This window comes from Periplaneta americana, chromosome 8 (assembly GCF_040183065.1).
Source record: "Periplaneta americana isolate PAMFEO1 chromosome 8, P.americana_PAMFEO1_priV1, whole genome shotgun sequence".
NCBI lineage: Eukaryota > Metazoa > Arthropoda > Insecta > Blattodea > Blattidae > Periplaneta > Periplaneta americana.
This window is the reverse complement of record NC_091124.1, coordinates 157,213,779-157,234,473: the sequence shown is the minus strand read 5'-3', so window position 1 is coordinate 157,234,473 and position 20,695 is coordinate 157,213,779. Positions and strand designations below refer to the sequence as shown.

Here is a 20,695-nt window from a genome sequence, read left to right as displayed (position 1 = left end):
GGAAGAAAGATGGAGTGACTTAGTTCTTAAGTACTTACCATTGAAAGCCAAACAGTCAAATAACATAAGTAGGCCTACTTACATTCAGTCTTCTTGAAGGTAATTTCTGCAAGTAATATTTAAGAAAATTTGTTGTGTAGCCAACAGTATGTCTATAGTTGCAATTCTATTACAGCAAGATCGGTGTCTGAACGAGCTGCAGATGCCTGCTATAAGCAAGATTGCAATGCTCCCCAGAGTGATGTCCCAGCTGAGGAAGCACAACTTGAAGCATACGTTTATTGAACATGGCATGTTGTCTGTGCTGGCTGTCTGGTTAGCACCCATGCCTGATCGCAGCTTACCCAGCCTCAAGATCAGGGATAACCTCCTCAAGCTGCTCTGGGAGGTAAGTCAGTCCTGTACCGCTCATAGTGTATACACTCAAAGAAACAAAAAAATTACTGACCTTATTTTTTGATGGTACAGTTATCCACATTAATTCAACCCAAATGTAAGTTACATTAACACAATTAAAAGCAATCATGATGTTATGCACAGTAATCAAGATTTAGAATGGTCAGAAGCTACATTTATACCTGTAAATGCGTATTGATCTAAAAATAGATAGCCTATTAGAGAGAATATTAGTATAAGGGTGAAGCCACAGTATTTCTATTCAGAAGAGACCAGACATAAAATGAGTGAAAGACAATTGTGTAATACATAATTGTAAAGCTTGAAATCTCTGTTACTTAGATCCATGGATAATTTTGCAAAAATTTACAGAATTTTGAAAGGGAGCTTGAAAATGTTTTCAGTGGTGTAATTTTGTGTTACTTATGGGACAAAGTTTAAAAATGCTTAAAGTTTAAATAATTTATTTGAAATGTTTCTACCTATGTTTTTAAAGACGTGTATTTTAAAGTCTTTCATATCATATATTTAAAAGATTTATCCAGTTCAAAAGTTAGTGGTATTCTGTTAAAAATGAAGACGATGTCCCATACATAAATTAATCGACATTTTTAACTTTGTGCCTTGTTATCAATGCAGAACAATTTTTAGTTTTTATTTTTTAAAGTATGGTGTTATATTGTAACTGAAAATGGGGTACTGGCATCTATGATGGGCACCCCTACAGTTATTTATGGTTGTAATAAGGCTTTGCGGCTTAGAATTAAATTATTCTTTGTACCATATGATTCGCAGTACTGTTGGCTTACATTCTCACGCATAGGCTATGTCCTGAGAGCATGTGGGAAGCTTCAGTTTAAAATACATTGTCCCCATGTGCATGTTCATGTTTATCGTCACTTAAAATTAATAATTTTTTAGTGTTCACTGCTGTTGTAAATAGTGTTTGGACATTTCGTTGTTTTTTGTATTGTATTGAAACCTTGATTATTAATTCCATGGAGTGTATCTCAGTAGATATAAGTGGTTTTAATGTTGAAATAACGCATTTTAGTGTCTTAATGACCCATGCCCATCACTATGTACTAAAAATCGCATGATATATAATGATGGGCACAGTATGCCCATCACTGTTTCTTGCAGTTTTATATAATACAACTTCATTTTCATACATATCTGTAGTACTTGGTGCGACAAATATATTACTTTAAACGAATGTTCTAGAACTACTCCATACAGTGATGGGCACAGTGCCCATCACTATATATTTGTAAGTGCCCATTACTAGTGCAATGACATAAAAACTGATAGACATAGAGGCTACTAGTCCTTCTTATTTAACCTATTATTAATCATACGCTATGGCCTAAGTCGAACTCTATATTCCTATTTTTCTTTAAATCTCAGAATGCCTAATGTTAGGAAATTAAGTACACTAAAGATCAGTTGATGTCAGTAGTTTGCAGCAGTTCGATATGATGAGAGGATTAAAACATCTGCTAAGAAGTTCGGTGTATCAAGATCAACACTCCAACGGTACATTAAGGGGCAGGATAAATCTGCATTTGGTCCCATGTCTGTTCTCTTAGCTGGTGAGGAGATGATGTTAGTAAATTGGTTACTGAATTCTGGTAGAATTTTTCTCCTAAAATATTAAGTGTCAGTAATACAGATAAATTCTGTAGGACAAATTAATATATCTATAATATTCCCATAGCTAGCAGTGCATTAATAACTGCGGATTCCCAGCCAACAAGTCATTCAGCTGAGTGCGCTCCTAGTATAATGGCAGTTGACATTGGACATATACGTCAACATATATATGCCTAACTTGGAGTCAGGCCACAAAGGGAAACATCGAAGGAGGAGAATTCGATTCGGTGCTGTGGATTGAATTCGGCGTAGTTCAGTGGTCAGAGCGCTTGGTACATAGAACCAAGGACCCGGGTTCGATCCCCGGTGTCGGAGAAAATTTTTCTCCTAAAATATTAAGTGTCAATAATACAGATAAATTCTGTAGGACAAATTAATACATCTATAATATTCTGGTAGAAAAGGTTTCCCTAGAAGAAGAGAAGACATTTAATTAAGTGTACAGGAATTCTTGAATTCAAATAATAGAGTTACCTCTTTCAAGAATAATTTGCCTGAAAAAGGATGGTATAAAGCTTTTCTCCGAAGGCATCATGTTGTTTTGGAGCAAACAGTGGAAGGTGTGGCAATGGCGAGTTCAAATGTGAGTGAAAACAATATAAGAAAATGTTTTCTAGAAACCTGAATCAATATTAAAGGAGGAAAATATGTTTGACATATTGCAAGATCCAACAAGGGTCTTTAATGGCGACGAAACTAATTTCCAACTTTGCCCTAAAACTCAAAAAGTTTTTGCTCCTAGAGGATCTCAGAATGTCTATGAAGTGATAATGGGTAATGATAAAGAAGCCCTTACAGTCATGTTCACCTTTTCAGATGCTGGATTTATGTGCCCTCCAATGATAGTGTACAATTACAAAAGGCTGCCACATGAAATAGCACAGTCAATTCGTGATGAATGGGGAATTGGCCTCAGTGAATCCGGATGGATAAAATCGGAAGTTTTTTTTATGAATTTGTGGGCAGTGTTTTTCATCCATTTCTTTTCAAAAATAAAATAAAATTGCCTGTTATCTTATTTTTGGATGGCCACAAAAGCCACATGACATTCCAGTTGAGTCAGTTATGCATTGAACTCAATATAGTTCTTGTGGGCTTGTACCCCCAATGCAACCAGAATACTACAACCTGCCGATGTTGCTGCTTTCCGGCCTATCAAGAAGGAGTGGAAGAAAGGGGTTTTAAATTGGCGGCGGGAGCATCCTTGTCAATTACTCCTTGTTAATTACTCGGGCAATGCATGACAATTACTGTAAATGTGTAAACTGCTTCTGTTATGAAAATGTTGAACAAAACATATAAAAACCCTATGAATAGTAATGCAGAAATTAACTCCAGTTCACTCAACACTGGCATTAGCACTGATTTTTCGAGATTTGTTTAATTCTCTTTTCCCTCAGCAATTTCTCAACGTTTGGCACTATTGTTGCATAATGTGACAGCACATTTTAAGTTGTAATCCGATACTTAGCTTGCATGACGTGGCTTGTTTATCTTCATCATACGAAAAAATTACTGTTCGCACAGATATGTGAATCCGAAAATGCATGTCTGTACAATTCGGGAAATCTAACACCTGGAAAGTTCATATAAAAGTCAGGTAACTTCTTTTATTTTGATATTTGCAATTCAATTCATTATCGTAAAGTAAATCAATAAGTTTCAATTACAAATAATAGTTGAAAATCAAATTGAAAATTTTCCTAGTCTTTAAATCTAGAATCAAATTCCTGGCGCAGATTGCATGATGTATGAATATATTCTTCGAAATCCAAAGTCTTAAGAAACTAGTAGGCCTATATCGTTGTTAATTTTTAAAAATGTGCTGTAACTTATCCATTTAGTTAAGCTAACATTCCATAATTAGAGGTGGTTTTATATTAAACACCTTCACTCTGTCATATAACTGTGTAATAATCTTGTTCTTACCTTGTCAAAAACAATTTAAAGCATTCAGATACAGTAATTCCATTAAGAAGGCAAATTCACAAATCCACGTTTCCTTTTTCACTTACAATACAGGCTTTTCTTTTTCTCCATGAACGATGATGTTTCCTCCCTCAGTTCAAAGAACCTATCTAATAATTTGCCATGACTTAGTCACTGTACTTTACTATAATACAACAGATCGCCATAGGCCTACTCACTATTGCATTCATCAAGAAAGACTTCAATTGACGATGAGTGATACCTTTCGATCTAATTGTGTTGATGGTTTTTCCAACTGGGCTACTTTCATAACACTATTTTTTATTTGTTTTGCACATGAATTCTGTTGGTGTATAATGGAGTGAATAGAAATAACTTCATGGGATAAATTAACGCTTTTCACTTTGTCCCTTAGACTCCTTATTACACCCGTTTTACTTCCAACCATGAAAGGAGCATCATTGATTGCCAAGGATATAAGTTTATTCCAAGGAAGTCCAAAATAATTTCTACAGCCTCTACATGAAAATATCGGAACCAGTAGTAGTATCCTTTATGAGAACAATATGTAAGAGCTCTCCTTATTCTGAAGGTTTTCAATAATGCCTCTTACAAAAATCACCAGTTGTGGATTATTGCTTATATAAGTATTTTCATCTACTGCCAAAGGATAACAAATGAAAGACTGACAAATAAATACTAGTTGCACCTGAACGTCCTCGGCTAGACCTCGAATGGGACGCATCACGGTGGAAGAAGACAAGCTGATAGATTCAAACTCATACACTTGTGAGAAAAGTTCTTCAGTTATAATTAAACATTCTTCAAATTTTCAATCTTTAAAAGGTTTCTAATATCTTGCTATTAAAAGTGAAATTTTATAACTGAATCACACAGCCGATTCACTAGTATTGTTATCAGCTCATTTTCCTTCAATTGCTGAATTAATGCTGCATGCTCTTCACCTTCGTATCTGCCATATTCGTTACTGTGAGTTGTATAATGTATCTGTAAGTTGTATTTCTTCAGTGTGGCGTACGTTTTGAAGTGTTTTCTGCTTCTCACATCTCTTGTTTGAATGGATAGCAAAAACCGCCTCTGTTCACTACGATGCAACGTCACAAACCGGTCCTTTGCCCATTACAGTAAGCACATATCAGCCAAGCATTGCCTGCGCCTGTTCATACACGAGTTGATGATCACTGTCGTAGGCTATAGTTCGAACTTTTTTCACTAGGAACAGTGCTCGTAATGGCTACTTTTCTTAAAAGTGTCGAGATCTTCCAAATGTCGAGATGTCCAAAAATGACCCTACTCATAATTTTCGCGACATATCTTGTAGCTTTTATAAGGTTAGTTTTAATGACTACACAGGTCGTTTGTCATGTTTCAGACCACTCTGCCCTGGGGAGTAAGGTTGGGTGGCTAGGGCACATGTACCAGAACCTACTAATATAGACTACCTAGTGCGTCCCAAACGGGAAAATGAGACAGACATTAGCACGGTAAGTGTGCCATGATTGACAGCAACTCTGTTGTGTTAAATAGGATGGTTCTTGTAAGAAATTCGGGAACAATTCTGTGTTGCTTGGGTAAAGGGAGATAAGTCATAAAAATGAGTTAGGAGATAAATGAAAATTAAACTTCGAACCCTTATTGCAAATAATTTTCTACATAAATAAAACACATCAACTACTAGTATTCTTTTGATTTTTGCACACTCACTTGTATAATTTAACTTGTGTGTTCGTATGGGGAACAAAATTCCTTCTCCTTTACCCAAACACCACAGAATTATGATTTTTAATTTCTCTTCACAATAATAATTTAAATTGTAATTTACATTGTTTCACTTACATTAATGAAAGAGAAGATCTATCATTTTGTAATTTTATATTAAAATATTGCGATATTGCGTAATGTTTTTGCGTTGCCTTATAATTCTATGATTCCAAGGCGAAAGTTATCATATCAATTTTTGGCGAAAATGATATTTTGTAATATGTTGTGCATCCTAAAGGTATCTTTATTGTGACAAAAGATGATATGCATATTATCTGTGGTATTTTTCTCTCTAAACCATTGTTTTGTAACTGATTATTATGACTTTATACAGTCATTCAAACCTTAAAAGGATAGGTCTTGAAAAACTTCAATAAATGGCATATCACATTTTGTCTTGAAGCCACAGTTTTATCGGAAATACTGTATGCTGTTGTCGAATGAAAATTAAAAGTTGATTTACATCATTCTTTCTCTAGTTTGAGTTATGCCTTACCTTGGTAGGTACCCGTAGTGGAACACAAACCCACGATCTCTGATATCCGATATATACAGAACCCATATGTATGTTTTAACAATTTAAGGTATATACATTATTCAGTTACTGCATTACAGTTTAGCAAATACCGTACACTATTTACAATATTTACTGCTAAGTGTCATTTTCACCAATGCCGGTAAATTAATTTGTTATCTCAATTTGCTAAAACTCTGTTAATAACATGGTCTCGGGAAACACTCAACTCTGTGGTCACCACACCTTTTATCGTCTTAGTTTTCTAAACTGTAAATTTTGTTTCAATTCATTTTGATCCTTAAAATTCTCATTTTGGAACCAACACCATCTCTTTGGTACTGCTCGAAAGAAGAATCTTGGAAGAAAAACTGACTAGCATCATACGAGTTCTTCATTAAAATAAAAGTAAAAACAACTGAATATGAGTATCTCGATGGTGTAGTTGATTATAAAAACAGTTTTGTTACCGTAAAGAACGATGTGCATTGATGGAAAAGAAGAAGAAGAAGAAGAAGAAGAAGAAGAAGAAGAAGAAGAAGAAAAGGCCTAACATGACATACAAAGAGAAAGATCTGTCATTGGAACTCGTACAAAAACATATAAATGTGATTGAAAACAAATTGAAGTCCTGGAGTTAAAAATGATAAGTGGAAAGATACAGCAAACAGCTTTAATAAAATCTCAAGGAATGTAACTGTCAGTCAATACATCTGTATCATAGTGAAGTTATTTTTACATAAAAAGGTAACAATATTTTTTGCCAGTCACGTTAGCTAAGAATAACATTTTTAGTTTGAAACTGTTGGTTTGCCCGAGTAAACGTCGGCTTTCAGCAAGGTGCAAGTGTTATGCACTTTAAGTGTACTGTGGCAATACTTGCAAAATGCAACACATTGTTGTCCTCTTGAATAAGGAGCCAACCAGTTCGTAATGCGAGGACGAATTATGAGAAATCCAAAGAAATTAAAATCATTAACTTAAAAATTTAAAATAATGTAAAATATATTACTATTTTGAAGCCTATCAGTTTATTCATAGAGTAATTTCAAGGATATGTACCATTGGAATAAATATCTTATTTTAATAATTAAAAATCCTTGCACATTAGAAATTAAATAATTCTTGTTCATACTGCCACGTAAAAATATCAACTCTGTAACATAAGTCGATAACTTACCTTTCAACAATGGATTTCTCTCTCAGAGCATTGAATTTTTTTTTTCATTGATTCCGGTTCATGTTAACACTTTGTTTAACGACACGTTAAAAGTGTTAAAATTTAAAAAAAAAATTATGTACCTGAGACAGACGGCCCGTTTCGACGCCGGTTCTGTGTCATCTTCAGTGTCCCATGAACTACTTATGTTCCTGTTGATCTTGCATACTGCTATTTACATTCGTCAGTTGTAGGGGTGGGGGTGTGTTGCTCTTGTGGTGGGGGGTGGTTGTTTGTGTGCTATGTATCATGATATCGAATAATGTGTGGGTATTGAACTGTAATTGTGTATTAAGTATATGTTGTGGGCGTGTTATTGTATGTTTGTGTATTTCGTATTGTTCTAAGATGTTTAACTGTGGACTTTTTGGTGTGATATGTAGAATTTCCATATCTGTTTCTATATTATTGTAGTCATGATTATTGTTGATAATATGTTCTGCGTAATTTGATGTGATGTAGGGTTTGGTTATAGCTTTAATGTGTTCTTTATATCTTGTTTGAAAGGTTCTTCCTGTCTGTCCTATGTAAAAATGTGGGCAACTATTGCATTTTAGTTTGTAAACGCCAGTTGAATTATATTTATTTGAATGTTTGATGTGATTATTTAGATATTTCTGTGCTGTGTTATTTGTTTTGTATACTGTCTTGTATTTTAGTTTTCTGAATGAAGTTGCAATTTTGTGAGTATTGGTATTGTGATATGTTAATGTTATGTATTTATTCTCATGCTGTGTTTGTGTTGGTTTGTTCTGTTTTTGTTTTGCCTTTTTTATTAGTGTGTCTATCATGTTAGGGTTATATCCATGTCTTGTGCTATATATTTTATTGTGTTTAGTTCTTCAGTATAGTTGTCTTTGTTCATTGGTATGTTAATTAATCTGTGTGTCATTGTACGGAAAGCTGCATGTTTATGTTGTATGGGATGGTTTGATGAATTGTGTATGTGTGTTGTAGTTGTGGTGGGTTTCCTGTATATTTTGAATTCATATCTATTATTTGTTTTGGTTATGGTGATGTCTAAGAAATTTATAGCTTGTTATGTTCTGTTTCTATTGTATACTTTAATTTGGGATGTATTTTGTTGAGTTGTTGATGTAAGTTTTCTATTTGTCTCTTGTTTCCATTATATAGGACTATTATGTCATCTACATATCGATGCCAGTACATTATTCTCTCTGTGTGTTTGTTGTTGTCAGTGTTTAGTATGTGTGTTTGTTCTATATTATGAATGAAGAATATTTTTGACCATATCTTACTTTTTTTCCCTTGAATGCCGTATTTGAACACATTGTGCAACTAATGCAAACGCAAACATTTAAAACTCAAATTCTCAAGAAATCGTCTACCAGTGCAGGGACATAAATTGTACTGTGAGTATTTTATTCTATTGCATGTCAGTGTTCATGAGTACGAATATTTCTTCTATTCAATTGTGTATATACAATCACATTTGCTAATTTTTATGTTGCGTTTTTCCAAGTACAAATTAAAAAAATTAGGGTTTTTCTCTGAATTTTAGGGGGATTTTTAATATGATACAGGGGGATTTGGATTTCTTGTCCCTTGGTTGGCAACACTGAGAGGAGGAAAGGATTGACCGTGGTTATTTAATAAGTCTGTGGATTGACTCTCCTCCTCACAAACAATCTCGCATCCTTCTCACAGCTTTCGTGCAGCACATGAGCGCGCGTCGTTTAAAACTCGATTAACCGAGGTTTTCTTACAGCTGTGAACTTAAAAATTATAGAATTTTCCTCGAATTTCATGGCACCTATATTATTTGGTATTTACTTTCAAAAGAAGAGAAATATGAGGAGGACGTTCCTCCTTTCCCTCCCCCGAGAATTTTCTGTTTATTTTAGTAGGTTATTTTGCGACGCTATATCAACATCTTAGGTTATTTAGCGTCTGAATGAGATGAAGGTGATAATGCCGGTGAAATTAGCCTGGGGTCCAGCACCGAAAGTTACCTAGCATTTGCTCATATTGGGTTGAGGGAAAACCCCGAAAAAAACCTCAACCAGGTAACTTGGCCCAACCGGGAATCGAACCCGGGCTAACTGATTTTGTGGCCATACGCGCTAACCACTACTCCACAGGTGTGGACTCCCCTGAGAAACCGCCACTGCATACGACTCATTTTCTTTTAGGGGAATTGTCATGGATAATCCTGTTTTTCCGGCCAATCTTCCACAGTTACAATATAAACTGAGATAATGTCACAAACCCAAGATATTATGTTGGTGAAATGCAAAATAAGTGTTACTATACTGGGTGTTCATTTCAAAGTGTGTCATGACGTCACTGTTGTTGGGTCAATGATTTGAAGCGAGTTTCAGCTTATATGTTAGAGAAGTTGCCTATTATTTAAGGCGTTCTTCAATCTGAACTTGAGAACGTGTACGGTATAACTTGAACGTCGTAGCAACAGATGGCGGTCTGTACGGTCTGTGTGCTAGCATAACCTCTTTCGAACTGTGTTTTGCGCCGGCAAGTCGTACGCAGGGTATTTGTTATCATCGGTTGCGTACGGTAACATTCCACAACACAAATCAAATGCTCCGTGTCCATGTTGACCGTCGAAGTTAATGTCAACAAATACGTAAGTAATCGTCTTAACCCTCTCCCCCTTTTCCCGACAGTACATATTTCCAAACAGTTCACATTCCTGCCACTACCGGCGTTACCGTACGTATCGGTACTACTCTTCAGAATGAACGCCGTACTTGCTAGGCAACTTTTCTGCCTCTTAGGTTATACACCTCTGCGGAAGTGTAGGAAGATTGAATTCTCTAGGCTCATCGGCTAGCCACATGACGGCATACAGCGAGCCATGACACATTTTGAACTGAACACCCAGTAGTTTTCCAATACAAAAACCTGGATAAAGAAATTATTGGTGTTGGTGAAAATGGCTGTAAGAAGATAATCTGTCTTGAAATATTGGAGAAAAAAATGGATTCTTGTAGTACCACAGTCTAATATCATACAGTCACGAAACTTGAGGTGATTTTTTGCTTTTCTCGTGATACAGCGCTCCAAGCGGTTAGCAACTGAGAGTACTAGGAACAAAAGACTGTGCAATAGTAGCGATCTTAATGGCTAGCAACTAAATTTCAACTGTCACTGGATGCATATTCCCTGCGTATTGAGCTTCGTGACTGTATGTACTAGACTGTGGTAGTACTTCCCTTTTCAGTCTCTAGCCAATATTGATCCTATTTTTTAATAACATGTTTTGCTTTATACAGGGTGAATCAAAAGTCTGGAACCATATAAATATCTTCCATATGCTTGATTTTCGATTACTATTGGTGTTACCAATATTTGTAAGACCAAATTCTCTACCAGTGACACATTCGATTCTACCTCTCAGCTATTTCAAAAGCCGCCATTTTGAATGCAACTTTGAAATTTTAAATGGAAAGGAGTCATGTAGGTAATCAAAATCTGTGAAATTTTCTGAGAAAAACAATGGTGCAATCCGCTTTGAGATATCTTTAATCGTTTTCAAGTTATTTAAAGATAACTGTCATCATGACACAAACATGTTGTTGTTGTTGTTATCTAATGCTGGGCTTTGGCAACGAAGCCATTAGCGTTCTTGCTCTCCAATATTTCTCTGTGGTGGTTCCATCAGGTAGAACTTCACAGGTTTGTAGATGATCTTCAGTCATTTCTTCTTCTTTGTGGCATAGAGGACAATATGGATTTGTGTAAATTTCTATTTTATTCAAGTATTTGGCCAAATAATCGTGTTCTGTAAGCAGTCTGAATTTTGCTACTGCAGATTTACGTGGGATTTCTGGAATAATTTCTGTTTTTTTTTTTATTAAAATGCTCCATTTTTTATCTTTGGCTTTGGTACATAGTGCTTGGTTTTGCTTGATTTTATATTTAATTTTAATTAGTCTTTTGATGGATGTAAAAGGTAGGCTTTTATTTGTATTCTGAATTGAATTGGATCCTTTCTTGGCAAGAAAGTCAGCAGTTTCATTTCCAGCAATTCCGCAATGTGCAGGTATCCATTGCAATTGAATTCTTTTCTGTAGTTTGTGAAGTTTTTGGATCATTTTGTGACCTTCTTTAATTTGGATTGACATCATTTTATATGAATTTATTACATATAATGCTGCTTTAGAATCAGAGAGAATGACAGCATTTTGAAATTTATCTATTCTGTACAATAGGTGTTAGAGTGAAATATGAATAGCCGTTATTTCCGCATCAAAATTTGTTGTATGATATCCTGCTGGTTGATAAAATGAGAATAACGCACAAGTAATTCTTGATCCTGAGTTGTTATCGATAGTAGACCCATCTGTGTAGATATGTAACCATTCTTCTGGTGGGTATCTATTGTTCACAGCTTCTAATATTTCTAACGCTTTTAGTACAGGTTTGGAAGTTTCAGATTTTGTAACTGGTTCTTCTAAACCTAGTTGAATGTTAATTGGTTCGAAGGTTAGAGGGTTTTCTCTGCTTAAAATGTTTTCTTTAGATTTAGGGAGATTCAATTCTGTTTTTATTTCCGTGACTCTGGACAGGAAACTTGTTTGTGTTTTCAACTTGGTTGGTTGTAACAGTCTTTTTTCCCATTTTGTTGTTGTTAAACGTAGCATTTTTTCATGGTGTGTTAGTGCCTGCTCCTCTAGAGTGAGATATATTGGAGGGTTCTGGGTTAGGGCTTGCATTGCCGTGATTGGGGTTGATTTTGCTGCACCAGTTATTAGTTGCAGGGCCTGATTTTGGCATACTTCTAGTCGATTCAGGTTGAAATTATTTGCTGTAATTAATACCTCCGCATTGTAGAGGAGTATTGGCTTGATGAATGTTTTGTACGTGATGTTCAAAGACACAAACCTTAGTTACTGCATCTGCAGATATTTTGTAACGTGGTACAGTACTAAGGAGGCTTTGGAAAAGGTATTTTTATGCAATTCTGGTAATTAACTTTTCCTCCTTTACTGTTTGATTAAACTGTGACAGTTTCAATGCATTGTTGTGATTATTTGAAGCTTTCCTATAAGAAATTTCTTGATTTTCGTGATGGCATTATCGAAAGAAGGAAGCTTGATATAGACTATGAAGAGAAAATTGAGAATGTGGATAGAATATTTTGTAGTATTTCCGGGGTGACTTTAGCACAGGCTTCAATGATATGGTTCTTTAAATGTTCCATATTCTCAATTTTCTCTTCATCCTACCAAGCTCTTCATGTAACTCCAAAAGAAAAAAATCAAGGCGTGTTAAAAGGGGAGACCTGGCCAGCCATTCTACTGGTCCACATCGGCCAATCCAATGTCCAGGGAACTGTTCGTCCAGTCTGATGCAGTATTTCTGTGGCTTAACCTACCAGAATGAAGAATGATATCAATTCTTTCCTCTTTCGATAATGCCATCACGAAAATCAAGAAATTTGTTACAGGAAAGCTTCAAATAATCACAACACTGCTTTGAAACTGTCACAGGTTACCAAACAGTAAAGCAGGAAAAGTTAAATTACCAGAATTGCATAAAAATACCTTTTCCAAAGCCTCCTTAGTACTGTACCACGTTACAAAATATCTTTAGATGAGTAACTAATGTTTGTGTCATTATGACAGTTATCTTTAAATAACTTGAAAACGTTTAGAGATATCTCAAAACGGATTGCACCATTGTTTTTCTCAGAAAATTTCACATGATTTTGAGTACCTACATGACCTCCTTTCTATTTAAAATTTCAAAGTTGCATTCAAAATGGCGGCTTTTGAGAAAGCTATGGGCTAGAACCGAATGTGTCACTGGTAGAGCATTTGGTCACTGGTAACACCTATAGTAATCGAAAATCAAGCATATGGAAGATATTTATATGGTTCCAGACTTTTGATTCACTCTGTATAATAGATGCAGAAATTATGTTATTGTCTTATATGCACAGTTTCAGCGAGAAAGAACAAGTAAAGTTTAAAGTGAGAATTTCCTTGCAATAAGAGGAAAGTAATAATAATAGCTTATCCATGAACCCAGAAAAGACGAAACTAATGACTAATGCGTCTGAAGACCGGATCCATTTAAATGGCGAGCCACTAGAATATGTGGAAATTTATACCTATCTGGGCCAGAAACTGTCCTTCTCCAGCAACTCAGAGAAAGAAATAGAGAGACGAATCAGCATGGCATGGAAGAAGTTCTGGTCTCTAAAGTTCATACTTACAGACAAATTCCAGAAGCTAAGCTTAAAGATTGAGACCCTGGAAAAATGTATATTACCAGTCCTACTGTATCGATGCCAAACCTGGTCCCTAACATCAAAACAGAGGCATATGCTTCAAACCTGCCAACGCAGTATGGAAAGAAAAATCCTGCAACTTTCTCTGAGGAACAAAGTAAGGAACGAGGAGTTACACAACCGTACCGGCATGAAAGACGTCCTAAACACTGCCGAAAGCCTGAAGTGGAAATGGGGAGGGCACGTGGTAAGGATGGACAACAGAAGATGGACGCATAGACTCATTGGGATCCTAGGATCGGTAGAAGAAGAGTGGGACCCCAGACGACTAGATGGGCTGATTTCTTCAAGAAGAAGGCAGGAGCACAATGGACAAGCAGAGCAAGACGGACAGATATGGAGAAATCTAGAAGCAACCGTCCTCAGTGTGTAGTGTGGTGCGAATAGGGAGCTTGCAAGTGGATACATGTTTAGCTTAGTACATAGAAACGAAGTAGTGCAGCCAAGTTCGATGATATCACCCCTTAGGACCAGCTCACCTAATGAGTGAAGTCTACTGAGCCAAGTCCTGTCAATCAGGAGGCCCTTGCTCTTACGGGATCTAGCAGGCTAAATTTATTTCGCTATACTGGAGAATTAGCACGGCCACTTTGAACCGTGCCGTTACGTTTACCACCAAATTTAAGTAAATACACAATGTCACCAACATAAGAACATGACGTTGGTGTGTGGCGTAGTTGGCGGGAGAAATTTTTTCTCTCTCTGTCTACCTCCTTCGTTCTGAACATTATTGAGAGATAGCACCACTGTTAGCGACAATGTGTATTTGCGTAAATATTGCGAGTAAATTATGACGAGTGCCTTAGATGAGAGGCTCGGGACAGAAACAGTTTTGCTGTAGTGCATGCGCGGACCTCTCATGCAGTGGGAGCGTGATCCTTACTTGAATTTATTTTTGCGTGTACTTGCAGATTAAATGATTGAGATCCCTTCTTGCTCCGGTTACAGGCCTTGCATTTACGAAGGTTATGTTATGTTAGCTTAGATTAGGTTAGGTTAGATTAGATTAGCTTTGGTTAGGTTAGATTAGCTTTGGTTAGGTTAGATTAGTTTTGGTTAGGTTAGCTTAGCTTTGGTTAGGTTAGCTTTGGTTAGGTTAGGTTAGCTTTGGTTAGGTTAGCTTGATTTGATTCGTCCATGTAGTAGTTAAAATTATATAATATGACAGTTTTTGATTCGTAATATTGTTAAAAAATAATAGGCCTATAATGAAAGCGGTGAATAATTTCATGGTCCTTAAATTTTTTTCGTAAAAGGCTAGGTATTTTTCGATAGGCCAGAAATAAAACAGCAACGCCGTCATAATTACGTACTTTACGCTTTGGCGAACATTAACCGGAAATTTACTTTCCGTCATTTTAATTGTATTCCGTGAAACACACCTTTTTTCCTGTTAATTTCCTTGTGATAACCTAGTTTATTATCTTATTACATCTTCATTTTCTTTTAATGCATTCAAAAAACCGCCGTTGTACTACATAAAACCTTGAACTAGACTAATGGAGTGAATTATTTAAGAATATAGTCGCGAATTTGACTACCACCATTTCGATTATATTTTGTTTGATACGGCTCGGTACGGCCCGGTGACTAGTGGCCAGCGAGTAGAGTCGACTATCGATATTGGTCTGCCGTGCGTATTATCCAGTTGTTCCATTTATTTATTTATAAAATCATATATTCGGAAATGAGTTTATTACTAACAGATGACAATATTATATTCATTGTTATTTGCTGATGATTAATTGGTAAATGCAGAAGAATATGAAGACATGGAGTATATGACAATATGACAAGGAAACTTATAGAGGAATATGGGAAATGGGATCTGAATATAAATCTTAATAATAATAATAATAATAATAATAATAATAATAAATTTAACTTCCCTTATGAAAAGGTTGCCAGATATGATAAAGCGTATTACATAATTTGGAAATACACCTAAAAGGTAAAATGATATACATTTGAAACGGTTAGGGAATCGAATATACAAAATGTCAGAAGAATTTACACCTAAGTAGCGTTTGTGCTCATTTACAGTTAAGAAAGGGCGGAAAAAATATCATCAGATAGTTTACAATGATTTGAATGCCATATACCGCGAGAAAAATAATAGTACAGATTTGTTGGCATTGATATCTAAACCAATCAACAGCCATCGGTTAAGATAACTTCAAATTTCCATTATCACTCCCATACAAGTGTTTTCTCAATATCTGAACTGATCTTTTGAGGGCAATAGCTGCAGATTCAAAGGATTTAATTTTGGAAAACGGAAAAGAAAACATAAATCATTATGATGAATACACATATTTAGGAGTTAAAATAACTAAAAATGAAAATCACGAAGGTGATGTAAATGAAAGAATTAACAAAGTGAGACAACCAAATTCAAAATTAAATAACACTCTGTGGAATAAAGATATCACTACAAAAACGAATATTAAAAGCAAAATATCATATCTTAGGCTCAGAAACATGGCATTTGAAGTCAAGGACAGTAGCAAAACTACATTTTACAGAGACGAATTTCTGCAGAACATGCAAGAGTATCAAGGAAGGACAAAATTAGAAATAATGTTATAAGAGAAAAAGTGAAAGTGCAAGGATCGCTTGTAGACTAAATCAAAACAAAACAATTAAAATGGTTTGGTCATATGAAGAGGATGACAGAAGATAGATTGCCGAAGAAAATGATGAATGTATTCCAATGGGAAAAAGGAAGAGGCGAAGACCAAAATTGACATGGGCACAAGGAATAATTAAAACAATGAGAGAAAGAGGACTGGAAGATGGGTCATGGGAGAATAGAGAGGAATGGAGAAAGGGTATAAAATCCTGAAAATGAGTACAGGAAGGTGCCCTAGGACATTGTAAAACCTGATAATAATAATAATAATAATAATAATAATAATAATAATAATAATAATAATAGTAATAATAATTTTCCAGATATATTTTATATGAATGACAATGCGTTTTGTGTGTGTGTGTGTGTGTGTGTGTGTGTGTGTGTGTGTGTGTGTGTGTGTGTGTGTGTGTGTGTGTGTGTGTGTGTGTGTGTGTGTGTGTGTGTGTGTGTGTGTGTGTGTGTGTGTGTGTGTGTGTGTGTGTGTGTGTGTGTGTGTGTGTGTGTGTGTGTGTGTGTGTGTGTGTGTGTGTGTGTGTGTGTGTGTGTGTGTGTGTGTGTGTGTGTGTGTGTGTGTGTGTGTGTGTGTGTGTGTGTGTGTGTGTGTGTGTGTGTGTGTGTGTGTGTGTGTGTGTGTGTGTGTGTGTGTGTGTGTGTGTGTGTGTGTGTGTGTGTGTGTGTGTGTGTGTGTGTGTGTGTGTGTGTGTGTGTGTGTGTGTGTGTGTGTGTGTGTGTGTGTGTGTGTGTGTGTGTGTGTGTGTGTGTGTGTGTGTGTGTGTGTGTGTGTGTGTGTGTGTGTGTGTGTGTGTGTGTGTGTGTGTGTGTGTGTGTGTGTGTGTGTGTGTGTGTGTGTGTGTGTGTGTGTGTGTGTGTGTGTGTGTGTGTGTGTGTGTGTGTGTGTGTGTGTGTGTGTGTGTGTGTGTGTGTGTGTGTGTGTGTGTGTGTGTGTGTGTGTGTGTGTGTGTGTGTGTGTGTGTGTGTGTGTGTGTGTGTGTGTGTGTGTGTGTGTGTGTGTGTGTGTGTGTGTGTGTGTGTGTGTGTGTGTGTGTGTGTGTGTGTGTGTGTGTGTGTGTGTGTGTGTGTGTGTGTGTGTGTGTGTGTGTGTGTGTGTGTGTGTGTGTGTGTGTGTGTGTGTGTGTGTGTGTGTGTGTGTGTGTGTGTGTGTGTGTGTGTGTGTGTGTGTGTGTGTGTGTGTGTGTGTGTGTGTGTGTGTGTGTGTGTGTGTGTGTGTGTGTGTGTGTGTGTGTGTGTGTGTGTGTGTGTGTGTGTGTGTGTGTGTGTGTGTGTGTGTGTGTGTGTGTGTGTGTGTGTGTGTGTGTGTGTGTGTGTGTGTGTGTGTGTGTGTGTGTGTGTGTGTGTGTGTGTGTGTGTGTGTGTGTGTGTGTGTGTGTGTGTGTGTGTGTGTGTGTGTGTGTGTGTGTGTGTGTGTGTGTGTGTGTGTGTGTGTGTGTGTGTGTGTGTGTGTGTGTGTGTGTGTGTGTGTGTGTGTGTGTGTGTGTGTGTGTGTGTGTGTGTGTGTGTGTGTGTGTGTGTGTGTGTGTGTGTGTGTGTGTGTGTGTGTGTGTGTGTGTGTGTGTGTGTGTGTGTGTGTGTGTGTGTGTGTGTGTGTGTGTGTGTGTGTGTGTGTGTGTGTGTGTGTGTGTGTGTGTGTGTGTGTGTGTGTGTGTGTGTGTGTGTGTGTGTGTGTGTGTGTGTGTGTGTGTGTGTGTGTGTGTGTGTGTGTGTGTGTGTGTGTGTGTGTGTGTGTGTGTGTGTGTGTGTGTGTGTGTGTGTGTGTGTGTGTGTGTGTGTGTGTGTGTGTGTGTGTGTGTGTGTGTGTGTGTGTGTGTGTGTGTGTGTGTGTGTGTGTGTGTGTGTGTGTGTGTGTGTGTGTGTGTGTGTGTGTGTGTGTGTGTGTGTGTGTGTGTGTGTGTGTGTGTGTGTGTGTGTGTGTGTGTGTGTGTGTGTGTGTGTGTGTGTGTGTGTGTGTGTGTGTGTGTGTGTGTGTGTGTGTGTGTGTGTGTGTGTGTGTGTGTGTGTGTGTGTGTGTGTGTGTGTGTGTGTGTGTGTGTGTGTGTGTGTGTGTGTGTGTGTGTGTGTGTGTGTGTGTGTGTGTGTGTGTGTGTGTGTGTGTGTGTGTGTGTGTGTGTGTGTGTGTGTGTGTGTGTGTGTGTGTGTGTGTGTGTGTGTGTGTGTGTGTGTGTGTGTGTGTGTGTGTGTGTGTGTGTGTGTGTGTGTGTGTGTGTGTGTGTGTGTGTGTGTGTGTGTGTGTGTGTGTGTGTGTGTGTGTGTGTGTGTGTGTGTGTGTGTGTGTGTGTGTGTGTGTGTGTGTGTGTGTGTGTGTGTGTGTGCGCGCGCGCGCGCGCGCGCATATTTTCATTTTAAATAGATACAGTTAATATTTTCAGTAGACTATGTGTTGTTGTGTTGTACAGCATAGCAGTACACATTTTCTCTACTAGCCGGAGGTGTGGCATAGCCCACGACTTTAGAACAGCTTTAGACATTGTGCACTTTAATAAGATGGTTCCTGTAATTGTAAAGGTTTAATGATAACCTTAGTCGAATATCTGGAGCTAATTTTGCTTGTCACTTTTGTTTTGCTTCAGTCCATAAAGAAAAGGTTGAACCCCTTCGAAAGGTGTTTGCTGAACGTGAAGTGACTGAAGATGCAGGAAAGACGACCTGTGTCTGTGACTGTATCCATTGATGGTCGCAAAATGGAAATATGAGCTGTTTTAAATGCTTGGAGAGTCTGACAGTGAAGAACTTTGGTGTCATGTGAAATTTATGTGTAATATCGATATTTTGTTTCTTTTAATGTTAAAATTTTTTTAATAAAATAAAATTACGCATTTTATTTCTGTTATGTTGCAATCTCTTTCACTAGAATTGAGAAATATTTCAGAGTTCCGTATTGTTGTTCACGTAGCCTTTTCTTTAGTGAAATTCCTACGTGAGAAAATAGACTGGTGGAGACGTGCCAGTAGGCTAATTAAGGGAATTACAACGAATTTAGAAAAAAAAATGAAATTTTGGTTTTATCGTTTTTCGGTAGTTTAAGTGTAAAATGATAATATGATTTTAGGCCTATTTCTTCTGTCAGCTTTTAATCCTATCTTCGGCAAAAGATATTGTATACTAAAAGCCAGGTTATGAACCGACTAAACAGGAAGTAGTTGGGAGGGCGAGAGGAAAGTGCAGGTTAGAGGGGTAGCCTGTGGTGCAGTGATGACACGTTGAGTGTGGGGGTGGAGGGGAGAAGGAGAACGGAGCTTTTCATTGGACCTCGCGTGAAAATGTCGTCTGCTAACGAAAATCTGGAAACGGAATCACGGAAACAGTGTAGCCAAACTTCCCAGTTCATTTGCAGTACCACGTGCATTACGAATCGCATTTCATACCAGCGTCATTAGCTCGTGCTTTCTTAAAAACAGTAATTTTAATTACGTACTAATATTGTGGGTAGTTTTATCGAGAACTATATACAATAGTTATTTTAAACATATCGGTGACAAACACTGAACACACTTTGAATCTCGTGCCACTATGTGGCAACAGAGCTCAGAAAGAGAGCAACAGAACGGTGCTTCCTGTTTAGCCGGTTCATAACCTGGCTTTTAGTATAGTAATTCTTAATGCAAAAAATATTGTGAATGGAATTTTTTTTTTTTTTTGCCAACCTCTCAATGAAATTTTAAATTTATTTAGCCGATTCTGTACATGAAAGTATGTTACATAATTTGCCTTATTTTTCCTACATTTGTATCTTTATCACTTCTGAGAAAAGTGCTTCCAAAATTGAGGAATTTAACACTGCTAATGGCTTCATTGCCAAATGCAAGGCACTAGACAACAACAACAACAACATTGCATGATATGTAAAATTTGACACCATTTTTCTGCACTTTCTTATTATTGTGATATTGGTGCACTTTTCTCAGAAAGTATTTTACCCAGAAGGCTGAAATTAATATATAATATCAATGTGATGACATTTTACACAGTAGGTTAAATAAATTAAGTTTATTTCTATCTTCAGTAAAAATAAAAAATAATTTGTAGTAATTCTTAATGCAAAAAAATGTTACGAATAAAAAAAAACTTTTTTTTTTGTGCGTACACAACTTTTAACATTGAATATAAGTAATTGATTAACTAGCGGACTTACTCGTGTTACTTATGTAAGTCTGTGCGGCTTACAGCTGTTTTGGTGCTTCAGAGCCTACTAGATCTCGGCGTCATCTCGAACTTGTCTGCCTGTTGTATGGGTGCGTTTGAATGTTGAAAAGTGGAGTCAAATAGTGTGTGTGT

General features: G+C 36.9%; 1 protein-coding gene across 2 annotated transcripts in view; it reads left to right on the top strand.

The window, feature by feature from the left end:
- The window catches only part of LOC138705185 (protein IWS1 homolog), a 30,509-nt gene extending 10,064 nt beyond the window's left edge, over nt 1-20,445 (top strand). For both annotated transcript variants that reach the window (XM_069833900.1, XM_069833901.1), the window contains exons 2-4: nt 176-388; nt 5,372-5,483; nt 18,991-20,445. In XM_069833900.1, the coding sequence (XP_069690001.1) occupies nt 176-388; nt 5,372-5,407 (249 nt within the window). In that variant the 3' untranslated portion in view covers nt 5,408-5,483; nt 18,991-20,445. The remainder of the gene's footprint in view (nt 1-175; nt 389-5,371; nt 5,484-18,990) is intronic.
- The last annotated feature ends 250 nt before the right edge of the window (nt 20,446-20,695 follow it).